General features: G+C 40.4%; 1 protein-coding gene across 3 annotated transcripts in view; it reads right to left on the reverse strand.

Moving 5' to 3' along the window:
- The window catches only part of TTC33 (tetratricopeptide repeat domain 33), a 33,466-nt gene extending 22,758 nt beyond the window's left edge, over positions 1-10,708 (reverse strand). Inside the window, exons 1-2 of one of the 3 annotated variants that reach the window (XM_007192159.2) lie at positions 10,546-10,708; positions 7,665-7,886 (exon numbers count right to left, since the gene is read on the reverse strand). In XM_007192159.2, the coding sequence (XP_007192221.1) occupies positions 7,665-7,885 (221 nt within the window). In that variant the 5' untranslated portion in view covers position 7,886; positions 10,546-10,708. The other 2 variants (XM_007192158.2, XM_007192160.2) reach the window with 2 other exon arrangements.
- Between the last annotated feature and the right edge of the window lie 2,211 nt (positions 10,709-12,919).

Here is a 12,919-nt window from a genome sequence, read left to right on the forward strand (position 1 = left end):
CACAGGAAACTTGGCACCTAATAAATCAATGGTCTCTCGTAAGCTCCACAGCATATCTCTTAATTCAACTTTGGTTTGGAACAGACCGAACAGGCACAGCCCTACTGCAGCTGCTGGATAGGAAACATTAAAAGATAAAAACTTGGTTTAAAGTCACTCTGGTTAATAAGTGACCAAAGTCTGATTCAGCCAGTTTAAGGACAACCTTAACAGTATGCAACCAAACTAGCACAAAGAAGGAAGCAGAGTGAATAGTTCCAGGGACTGCCCAAGGGTGGGGTGAGATAATACCCTACACTGAGGTAAAGAACAGCTGGTCACAAAGCACTGAGCTGACTTTGTGACCACCTAGAGGGGTGGGATAGGGAGGGTTGGAGGGAGAAGCAAGAGGGAGGAGATATGGGGATATATGTATATGTATAGCTGATTCAATTTGGTATAAAGCAGAAACTAATACACCACTGTAAAGCAATTATACTCCAACAAAGATGTTAAAAAAATTTTTTTTAATAAATTAAAAAAAAAAAAAGAACAGCTGGTGATCAAGCCAAATAAGTCAGCACGCTTATTACCAGATAGAAATATCAAAGTGTTTAGCTACTTTGCTCCCAATTATATTTGTAATTTACTGTAGCATCAAGTTTAATGAGCTATATAGTTACCAGCTTATTTATTTAATAAACGTTTATTGAGCACCAGAGCAGAATACTACTCTGGGTCAGGTAGTATTCTAGGTACTGAGGGTGCAGCATTCCATAAGATATAAAAGGACCCTACTACTCTTCTAGAGCTTACATTCTAGACTGTATATGTGTGTGAAGAATGCACAGAAAGACAACAAATGTAAGTTAAAACATGGTTAAGTGCCATGATGAAAAACACATGGACGGATGTGATAGGGGTGAATGCATGGTCAGAAAAGGTCTCTCTGGGAAGGCATCTGAACTGAGAGCTGAATGACAAAAAGCAGCCAGCCAATGGAAAATCTGGAGAAGTTCATTCCAGACAAAGGAAGAGCCCAAGGCAGGATCAAACACCCCATTTTTTGAGGCAAGAAAAGAAAACGAGCATGGCTATAGAAGAAGGAGGAAGGGGATTGCGAGGCCAGAGAGGTAGTCCAAAGCCATGATCATGAAACTAGTAGTCCATAGTTGTGAGTGTGGATTTCACTGTATGAGTGATGAATCCATAAAGTTTCCATGCAACACAGAGACATGAATCGCTTTACATTTTGAAAAGATCAGTCAGGCCCAGGGAAGGAGAATGAACTGTAGGGGTACAAGAATGAGCACAGGGAGGCCTGTTAGTTAGGAGACTACCAGAGTAATCTAGGTAAGAGCTGACAGTAGATTAGACTAGGATGACAGCCATGAAAACAGAAGGGAGGATAAAAGTGATTTAGAATATATTAAAAAGTAAAATCATCTCAACTTGGATTGGGTATGAGGAGTGAAGAAAAGAAAGGAATCCAGGATGATATCTTAGCTTGGGTTACCTGGGAAATAAAGCCTGAGGCCTAAGCTTATAGGCTAACGCTGTGTTGGGAGTAGGATCCAAGGGAAGCAAGAGTAAGGGGAAAAAAAAAAGAAAGAAAAGTAAGGCAGGAAGGAGGGAGAATAAATATAAGGCATATGTTAAGCTGACAAGAGCTTCAAAACAAACGCAGATGATTGTTAATCTTGTAGAACTTCTTCAGAGACAGTATGAAACCTCTTTGTATTGGAAACAGTCCAGTGGGGAAAGGAGGAAAAAGAATTTATCTGCAGCCTCCCTCCCATATCCTGTCTCCCCTAGATCAAAGTCAGCCCCACAAGTCTTTAACCCACTCACCCTTCTGGGTGTGTAACCCAGTCCCTCTAAAGCACCTATAGGTCCAACCTGGCCAGTGTCAAGGTGTGATGGTCTTTCATTATCAGTTAGCACCGTACATAGGGGCTCTCTGGTCTGTGCTGACTGCAGCAGCTGCCAGGACTTTATGGTAATAAGAATATTTGTAAGAACCTATAATGAAAAATCATCTGAAAAAAAAAAATATATATATATAAACTGAATAACTTTGCTGTATTCCTGAAACTAACACAACATTGTAAATCAACTACACTTCAATTTTAAAAAAACATTAAAAAAAAAGCATACCATGAGCTGTCTCAAGGGCAGGGTTTTGGAGGTGAGCGGGGCTGATTAGCTCTGGAAGGGCACATAAGCCAGCAGAGATGACTCCTGGCTTTTGGGCTTCAGTAACTGGGTAAATGGTGGCACCTTTTATTACTGACATGGGCAAGACTGGAAAGGACCAGATGTTGGGGAGAAAGTTCAAGAGTTCTGCTCGGTACATGTTAAGTTTGAGATACTAATTAGACATCCAAGTGGGTATAAAGCAAGCACGGGAGACAAAGAGTCTGGAATTGAGGTGGGAGGACAGCACTGCAGGCTGTAGCGATTGGCATAGAGATGGTACTGAAAGTAAGAGACTACATAGGTTCAAGAAGGACAAGAACGTATATGGAAAAGAAAAAAGGTATTGTCTAAATACTGTGGCCCACTAATATTTAGAAAATGAAAATGAGCAAAAGAAAACAGCAAGCAAAGAAGATTAACAAGCAGTGGACACTGAGACAAAAGGAAACTCATGAAGAGTGTGGTGTTGCAGTATATTTAAGAAGGGAGTGCTCAGCTGCGTTGAATACCAAGAGGCACACTAAATGAGAACCAAGACATGATGACCGGATTTGACCATGGAGGTCATCAACAACCTTTAGAAGGGTGGTTTCAGTGGATTAGTGGGGACAGCAACTTGACTGGAATGGACTGAGAGGATGACTCATCAAGAAATGGAGTCTGTTGTGAAGGGGGAGCAAAGAAATGGTAGGGGTGTGTGGAGTCAAGGGAAGGTTTTTAAATGGATGCTATCAGGGTATGTTTGTGTACCAGTGAGAGGGAGCCGGGGGGCGGGGGGGAGGGGCAATAAGGGGTAGGGGAATAGAAGGTACAAACTATTATGCATACCACACAGGGAATACAGCCATTATTTTATAATAACAAATGGAGTACAACCTTCAAAACTTGTGAATCACTATATTGTACACCTGTAACTTATATAATATTGTACATCAACTATAATTCAGTAAAAAAAAAAATAGGATAAAAAAAGAGAGAGAGAGAAGACAACAGATGACATGAAAATGAAAGGGGGTTTTAGGAACAGTATTCCTGAAAAGGCAAGAGAGATGAAGTGTAGTGCACAAGTGGAGGGGTGGGCCTTTGATAAAAGAAGGGGCACTTCATCACAACACAGTGAACGCAGATGGCTTGGATGCAAACGCACTCAGATTGGGAGATGTGGTGGTGAGAAAATAAAGGCATTCTACACTGACTGCATCTATTCTCTTCCAAAGAATAAGAGGCAAGATCACAGTAATTAAATATATTCAGGTTGGCACTCAACAGACTGCGTTTCACACAGCCAGGTCACCTTCAAGTTCACTCTGGTAAGTATGCTTTTCTAGACAAGGAACAAAATTCATGGTAAATTCTAATTATATGCTAGCTTCACACACATACACACTAATACTCAAAAGAAAAAAAATGAAACCATTTAGCTACACAATCAAATATCACCATCTAGTGGTTGAAACCTTAAAAGCCAACATATCAAAGCTGGGACCCACACTGTGATTCTTGAGAAGATATATCCTAGTTAGAATTAGTTCAAGAAAAAGCTGTTTGAACAAAATAACTTATAAAAAAAACTTTAATACTGCATGAAATATACCAATCACATATAAAATCTTAAAATAAATTACCTAAAGTATATTTACTGAGTGCTTACTAGGTGCTAGGTGGCATGCTAAGCTCTTTTACATGGACTTGCTCCTTAATACCCCAATAGTCTATGAGATAAGTGTCACCATTTTCATATAAGGAAACTAGAAATTGACCCTTGAAAGGTTAAGAATGTGCCCCAAGTTTATACAGATAGAAATGATAAAACTAGGATCTGAACGGAGTTAAACTAACTTCAAAATCCACACTCGTAACCACTAGACTTACTATACTGTCTCTATAAGGCACCAACATTACTTAGGGCTTGCGTAGAAAAGTAAACTAGTCTTCTGTTACAAAGAATCATGAATACTACAAGGTAGAACTTCAGAACTTAAAAACCATTCCACTGCAAACCGAATTTTTCTAAGAGCAGTTATAGTTTGTTACTAACGAAATAAACTGGACAACAGGAGACTCTGATGCTCAAGAACTATGCCTCCTTTGGAGGAAGACTGACATTAACACACTTGGATCATGCATATTCAGTGCGTTCAGAAAACTCTCTCTGTGCTAAATAAAACTAAATAAGAGAATCTTGAGGGCAAAAACGAAGAAAATCACAAGGAGGCAAAAGGATGTATCCCAGGAAATAGAAGGTGCTCCCTCCTCCCTCTCTCATTCTTTAGCAATTCCTCCAGGGGCATCCCTACTTCTCTACCATTCTAAGGATTATTACTCGTTCCAAGTTCAAAGGTGTTCCATATTTTATTACTTAATCCTTACCATCATAGGTTATAGGGAAAGGAATAAGACTCAGAAAAGAACAGTAATTTTCAAGTGTCATATTCTCATACAGAGAGGAAAATTCTATTCCCAAAGGTCCTTTGTGGTTGGGATATGAAATAAAATATGTTCTCAGAATACTGTGTTCTAATCTGGAGTTTACAATATATATTCCTATAGTACAATGCAATATATGGTAGTTAATCCACAAAAACCTATTTAGCCATAATATAGCAAAACACAGCAGCCTTATAAATATTCAATAAATATTTACTGAGGGCCTGGGAAGTGCCACAAATTGGTCCAAGAGCTGAAGGTAGAGGACAAAAGTCTGTCTAGACAAAGTCCCTACATTCCTGGAGCTCACATTTCTACAGAAGAAAGACAACTAAATATAAACAACTAAATAAGTGTATAAGGTAACTTCAAAAAGGGAGAAATACTATAAGAAAATTTAATATGCTGATGTGACTGTGGTTTTTCATTACTTTGTTAAAGTCATAAAATTACTTTTCACCATTGCCAATAGAATATAATGAAAAGGGTCTTACTGTTGCATATAAAGAGATCAGTCTAGTTTTTCTTCTTCAGCAGTATTTACTGCAAACTTATTTGTATTTCTTTGCTCCAGCAATACCAAGTTGGTAGAATTTTCCTAAACATGTAAAACAATTTCTTTTACATGTTTAGGAAAATTCTTTGCATTTCCATATTCTGTTCCCACTTTCTTGAAATGCTTCCCACCACTACTGGTTTGGCAAAATACTACTCCTTCTTTGAAACCCAGCTGAAGATTGAACTTATCTGTCAGAATTTCCTTGATATACCAGACAGAACTGGTGGTTCTATTCCCTGTGATTCTAAAATATTCTGTATGAACTAACCTGTCTTACTGCATACACTACTCTGCAATGTATTGATAATTATCTGTATTCTGTGCATCTTACCAAAGGCTGAGCTCCTTAACGTCTGATAATATATCTTACCTCTCTTTGAATGTATTTTTTAAAGAAGGATGGATGGATGAATGGATATTTGATGTTATATTTTAATGATGACATTACACATTTCTTAAAAGTTGACTAATTTTATAGAAATTGGTACATCAATAAATGTCTAATACTGTTCCTGAACCAATAACTGCCACCCTAGCAACTAAATAACTTCCTGATCTGTCACCATAGGTGAGATCAACTTAATGATATCCTTTGAGACACAGATTTAGAAACATACACGTAAGTCATGAGTAAAGAATTTTATTTTTCATTCATTTGTAAGGTTTATTTGACTAGTATTCCTTTCACCTAATCACAAAATAGAAGTTTAAAATTTGTTTTTTTTTTTCTTGGCCACACCGTACGGCATGTGCGATCTTAGTTCCCTGACCAGGGATCGAACCAGTACCCCCTGCAGTGGAAGAGCAGAGTCTTAACTATTGGACCACCAGGGAAGCCCTAGAAGTTTAAAAATCTTTAAAAAACAACAACAACAACAACAAAAACATGACTTCCCTGGTGGTCCAATGGTTAAGAATCTGCCTTCCAATACAAGGGACACATGTTCGATCTCTGGTCAGGGAACTAAGATCCCACATGCCGCGGGTCAACTAAGCCCACACGCCACAACTAGAGAGAAGCCCACGCGACACAACTAGGGAAGCCCACGAGCCACAACTAAGACCCAATGCAGCCAAATAAATAAATAAATATTTAAGAAACAATAAAAAAGGCTGATATAATGGAGGAAGAGGGAGTATGGGGTTGTTGGGTAGTCAGGGAGGGGTTCGCTGAGAAGAAGACATGTGAGCAGAGATCTGAAGGACAAGACGACAGACATCAGAACACAGGAAATAAGAGCTTTTCAGATGGAGTCATAAGACAAAGTTGTATTAAGAACTGTGTTCAAAAACACAGGGAAGGCCAATGTGGCTAAAAATGTAGTGAAAATGATGGTGGTTTAAGATAAAGTTGAAATAAAGTTTGGAAGACAGGGACTGAGTTTTATTTTTCTTAATTTAACTTCACTATTCTTCCTTATATTATTTCCTATTCCTTATATTACTTTCAATCAAGTTGAATATTCTCTTAGATATTTTTAAACCATTATTTCTATTTATTTTTGGCTTAGAGTAGCCGAACGACTCATTTCTACCAGATTCCTTTAATTCTGTTATCTTTTAAAGCTGTGTATACATTACTCCAAAAACAAATGCTAAATAGCTAAAAAACTTAATCATCTCACAGTGTTCTCCATTCAAAATAAAGCATCCAATCCAGCTGATTTCAGTGAAATGACTCAGTGTTTTGACATGCAGGAAAAAAAAAAATGAGTTATTTTGTTTATACACAAAGTTGGTATCTCTCATCTACCACAGGAAATTCAGAGGGAATCCCATGGCAATAACTGAATAGCTTTTCCCTTCTACACACTAGTGTGGTCTAGAGAAAAAGATAAAAACAACAAAGTTAATGAACTTTTAACAGGCATTTACAGGAATTTCTAAAGATGTTTTATGGATATTCTGAAAATGATTTCATAAATGTGGAAAATTTATAGTTGGTTTTCTTCTGACTAAGACAGAATGGCCAATCTTGCAAAGTTCTACAAGAGAAAAATCTTTGCCTAAAACACTGCAAATGAGAATACACAATCTAACATTAGGCCGTTAAGCTGTTAGTTGTCCTTGATTTATTGTCTACCCTTCACTCCCAATTTGAGGTGCTAATATATTATAGCTTAAGCATTATTTTATGTTTTATATTAAAATGCATTAATAAGATTACTCCCAGAATCAAAAATAATAACATGCCTAGAAACGAAAATGCTGGTTCCTCAACTTTGACTCAATTATGACAAAAATGATAAAGAATCTTAGAACCATCCCTACCAATAGAAAAAAAAAAAAAAGAAAGAAGAAGATAAAGAACAAAGAAAAGAATTTTTAAAAAGTGCTTCTTGTTCAGCACTACTTTTAATTTCTCAAACTCTTCAGCACCACAAGGCAGATACCAGTCAAAGGCACAAAGGCCTGACTGTAGATCTCTGGATGATCTGAGGAGTATTCTGTCCTACCAAAGACCAAAACTGTTCTTGAGAAGAAAACTCTAAAAACATACCTTTTATTTTCAGCCAAAGTGGCTCCTTCGTCCTTCAGCTGTTTACTTTTCTCAGCACAGCCTTCAAGGAGAATTTCTTTCCTCCGTTTAATGGCATGAAGCCAGTTCCCTTCATCGTTCTCAACTGCATCCTTCTCATCAGCAGCTTCAGCTTCAAACTGCTGGGAAGTGACCTTTGAGACCTTCTCACCAATCTTCCTTTTCCATCCAAAGGAAGCCATTCTGGAAAAATTACAAGGAAAGAGCTTTAAATTTCAAACTTGGCCTTTTATAGAAGTATTCCAACAAATAGGTAAAGAAAGGATAATAGGATTAGACGGTCACCATTTTTTGACCCCCTAATTAAAATAGTGGATCTAGGCAATAATCACTGAAGGCTGCTAACATCATAAAGAAAGACAAGTCCACAATTGTATCTCCTGACGGAAGTGACACAGCATCCAGGAAGTACTTCTGCCAAAAATTAAAGCTAAATCAGATCAAACCTCTACCAGTTTACAAGAAATATGGGATACAGATGAGCATGCCAGATAAGATGTCAGAGATGCAGACAGCAAGAAACAGAAACTAAAGAAAAAACTGGCTTCTTCAAGAAATGAACTGCCAGGTTTCTTCAAGAGGAAAAGAAAAGTGAGACTTAAGACACACACAAATCAAATATAACGTGTGGAGCTTGCTTAGCTACAGGTTCAAACAAGCCAATGGGGAGGAAATCTTTATGAAATAATAGGGGAAATCAGAACAATGATTTCATATTTGGTGATATTAAGAAGTTCCTGCTTTTTTTTTTTTGGTATAACAGTACTGTGATTATGTTGACAAAAAGAGTGCTTATCTTTTAGGAATACATATTAAAATATTTTACATGAAACTACACGATATCTAGGAATTGCTTCAAAGTAATCAGCGGGAGTGGGGAGTGCAATAGAAGAGAGACGTAGATAAAAAGATTGCTTTGAGTTGATAAGAGATGAAGTTAGGTGATGAGTACACAGGATTCTTTGTACTTTCCTCTCTCCCTTCATATAAGTTTGAAATTTTTCATAAAAAAAGTTTCTGAAAGATTCAAACTTGGGAAATGACTTAATTCACAGAACTATAAGGTTAATCAGAATGATAAGAAATGGTAAACTGCTTTGTAAATCTGCAATAATATACAAATGTAAGGGCTAAGCGAGACAGCATAACTGATGGAACAAAGTTAAAGGAAACCCTGGAAGAACTGAACAAATATTTATTTAGAGAAGGGATTTGCTGAGGGATCAAGAGCTCTTGCTAGTTACATGGATGGGTTTAAAGATACTGAGAAACCCTTGGAATTCTATATAAATTTTTATATGCTTGTGTGCAATCTGCACAAGAGTCTCTAAGCTTTCATTCCATTCTTAAAGGAGCCTATAACCCCAAGAAGATTATGATCAACTGACTGATCAACTATCGAGATAAGGAAAAGCAATGAACCAGAGGTCTCCATAAAACTATCAAAGAATGGGCATTGTGGGAGTAAGGGAGGGACAGAAATGAAATAGCAAGTAAGTTCTAGCAGATATCAAGATCTTTATCACTAATGCACATGCTGAAGTAAAGTATAAGCAACCACTAGAATGAAGGAGACAAAAAAAGTGAGGTTGGCTATGAGGTCACTAACATGGAAAGGCCCAAGATAATGGCAGATCTTGGAGGGGTAAAAAAATTGTGGGTCATGTGCCTAAGTTCTTAATGAATATGACAAAGTGCCAATAAATTACAGCAATCAAGAAATGTACAGGTTGATACGGGTAAACCACATGCTTTCCACAGGAGCAGAGATTTCTAGAAAAGCCTGTAGGAGTAATGGATTATAAGCTATACTAGGGAATCAGGACAACGCCAAACTCTCTCCCCAGACCCATTATAAGAGAGGAGAATGAGTTTCCTCTGTTTGAGGATGACTGCAAGTAACTTATGGAAAGAACCAAGAAATGGCTGAAAACGTAAGTGTGGTTACTAAGGAACAGAAGTCCGGAGGCCCAGAAGGAGAACATGAGAGAATGGATCGTTAGGAAGGTCTCACGAGAGAACAGAATAAGTCAAGATAAGAAAGAAGTCTTGTATTTATGACTGTCCCTGAAGGTGACAAGGATGAGGATGATTAAGTTTTCTGGCTTCAAGTTTCCAAGTTGGCAATGTGAGGGACCAACCAAGTGTGGGACTCTAATAATACAGACATTATACCCTGCCACAAGCTAGAGAATGCTTCTCTTCCCTGCGACGTAAAATGCAGTACCCAAGACGAGAAACCTGATGAACACAAACAGGTAATCAAAACAGCATCCTTCCGGGTATAGGGATGTAGTCCGAGGTGAGGAATTCAAGAACCGATTTACCCGAAAATGTTACCGCAAAAGAGAAACCAGCATTAGCGATTTCCCCTCGTTTTGCACAACAGTAAAGAAGAGCGAAGTTCATAAAGGCTGCCCAGGACTTCACCCGCGAGTTCACAGCCCCGCCCGCGGCCGCGGGCCCCTGCCACGCTGGGGGCTAAGCCAGCTCGCTTCCGCTCCTCCCGCCGCTCAGGGCGGGTCAAAGCCGACCCGCCCGCCTCGGAAGCCGCCCCGGGCGCGGGCGCCAGGGAGGGCCCGATCCCCAGACTTGCTGGTCCCTAGAGACCAACCTTAGCGTCCCGGCTCTGCCACACCCGCGGTAGGCCTCAACTCCGACTTCTGAAGCTCCTGTCTCTCGTTACCCCAAGACCCACCAGCCTCGCTTCCCTCAACTTCCTCCAGCTTCCACCACAGCCCCGTAGCCCCTCTTACCTGATGACCACTCCCCGGGTGCCGTGTTTACATTCCGCTTGCCCTTTGCCCACCGGAAACGGAAATTACCGCGCCCGACCTCCTACCTGCTTGCCGTAGGTGCAGGGTCTCCCAAGATAGGGGGTTGCCCGATCTGGGGCGTGCGAACAGTCCAGAGAAGCTGGCAGGGAAGAGGCGACTCTTAGCGCTTTTCTCTTCCGCAATCCTTTCCCCGGGACCACAAATCCCAGAAGCCACTGCGGCCGCCCCCACCCCATTATTACCCTCCGAGGCTGGTAGTCCTGGCCGCCCGGGCCGGGAGCGCCCTCTATCGGCAGACGAGAACGTCGGCGCGCGGGCGCCCACAGCTCGGGAGCGCGGGAAACTGCGGCTGCGCGGGCTGAGTGCGCTCGGAGAGGACAGCCCTGGCGGTAGCACGAGGTCCATCCGGTCAGCAGGTAAAGCAGAAGAGGCGCGGGAAAACGATTTGGGGGGAATCCAGAGCATCGACTCACGACTCTCCCTAAAGGAGTTTACAACCTAGTTGATGAGGTCGTCCAGACGCTGAAGACAGAGGCAAACCCGACTGAAAAAGGGTACGGCCGTGGCTCAACTGTCGGGGGAAAAAAAACCCCAAAACAGTTGGACTCAATTTCTCTAAAGAAGAAAGAATTATGGCCCGAAAGTAGCTGTCTTGAAAATAAAAAAAAAGTGGGGACATGTAATACAGGGAAGTGTTTAAGAAATTGAAAAATTAAGATCGTTTTGATTTCTCAATGTCGTTTTGGCTCATTTTTGTAGACCAGTTTTTCTCAACCTCAAGGCTGTAACATTTCCAACGGGATGATTCTTTGTTGGGAGAAGGGGGCCTCTCCTGTGCGAGGCAGGGTGTTTAGCGGCACCCCTGGGCTCTACCCACTGGATGCCATTAGCATCCACTCCCACCCCACCAGCTGTGACAAGCAAAAATGTCTCCAGACATGAGAAAATGTCCCTGCAAAAAAGATGGATCCCCCACCCCTACCCCATTGAGAACCACTGATGGGGAGCAAGGATTCTCCAAAGGTGATCCTCAGACCCCCTGAGGGTCGTCAAGATCCTTTCAAAGTCAAAACTATCCTTATTTTCATACTAACATGAAGACATCATTTACCTTTTTCACAATGTTGACATTTGTGCTGAGAGTGCAAAAGCAATGGTGGCTAAAACCACTGGCACCTCAGCCCGAATCAGGGCAATGCTACCAAGCTGTACTAGTAGTCATTGTATTCTCCACCACTGTACACACTCATTGTAAGGAAAAAAAGATGCAGTCCCTCAATGTCCTTGAAGAAGCAGTAAAAATTATTTTATTAAAATGACCCTTGAGTACACACATTTTTTTTTAATATTGTGACAAAAATGGGAGGGGGGCTTCCCTGGTGGCGCAGTGGTTGAGAATCCGCCTGCCAATGCAGGGGACACGGGTTCGAGCCCTGGTCTGGGAAGATCCCACATGCCGCGGAGCAACTGGGCCCGTGAGCCACAACTACTGAGCCTGCGCGTCTGGAGCCTGTGCTCCGCAACAAGAGAGGCTGCGATAATGAGAGGCCCGCGCACCGCGATGAAGAGTGGCCCCCGCTTGCCGCAACTAGAGAAAGCCCTCGCACAGAAACGAAGACCCAACACAGCCATAAATAAATAAATAAATAAATTTAATTTAATTAAATTTTAAAAATGGGAGGTACAAAGTACTTTTGCTGTATATTGAAGTATGATGTCTCAAGATAAAAGCACTCGTGAAATTGCGTTATAAACTGAAGTAGATGCTTTTTTTGTGGAATACAACTTTTACTTAGAAGGGCTGACACCCCTGCTGGTTATTCAGGCTTGGGTCTGACAGGCCTTTTCGTGAAAATGAACAAAGGGAGCCTGTTACATCAAGGAAAACAATCGAGAGTTACCAATGATAAAATTCAAGAATTTAAGCAAAAATCATCATTCTGGAAAACATATATTTGCCACAGTGATCTTGCCAGCTTCCCAGTACTTTCAGATTTTTCCGATGAGATCAGTGGTGGTATCAGATGCGATTTTTATTTATAATATATTGTTGGATTAAATGTTTCACCATTGGTAAGAACTGTGGAAGTGAACCAATTTTTTCAAAATGAGCAATACGCAATTGTGGTAGCCAACCTCCAAGATAGCCACCTATGATCCCTACCTGGCATTCATACTCTTGTGTAGTTCCTTCCCACATCATACCAGGATTGTTCTGTGTTGCCTGTAGGATAGGGCAGAAGTGATAGTATACCACTTCTGATATTATATCACTTCTGATATTAATAAAAAAGACACTACTAAGGTGGTGGCAATGTTACTTCATCTGGGTTAGACGTTTACATGGCCATGTTCATTGCAAACCTAAAACACTGAAAATACATCAAGCCAAATATTTTATGATTTGTGCACTTTTCTGTATATGTTATACCTCTATAA

The sequence above is a fragment of the Balaenoptera acutorostrata genome, chromosome 2 (genome assembly GCF_949987535.1).
Source record: "Balaenoptera acutorostrata chromosome 2, mBalAcu1.1, whole genome shotgun sequence".
Classification (NCBI taxonomy): domain Eukaryota; kingdom Metazoa; phylum Chordata; class Mammalia; order Artiodactyla; family Balaenopteridae; genus Balaenoptera; species Balaenoptera acutorostrata.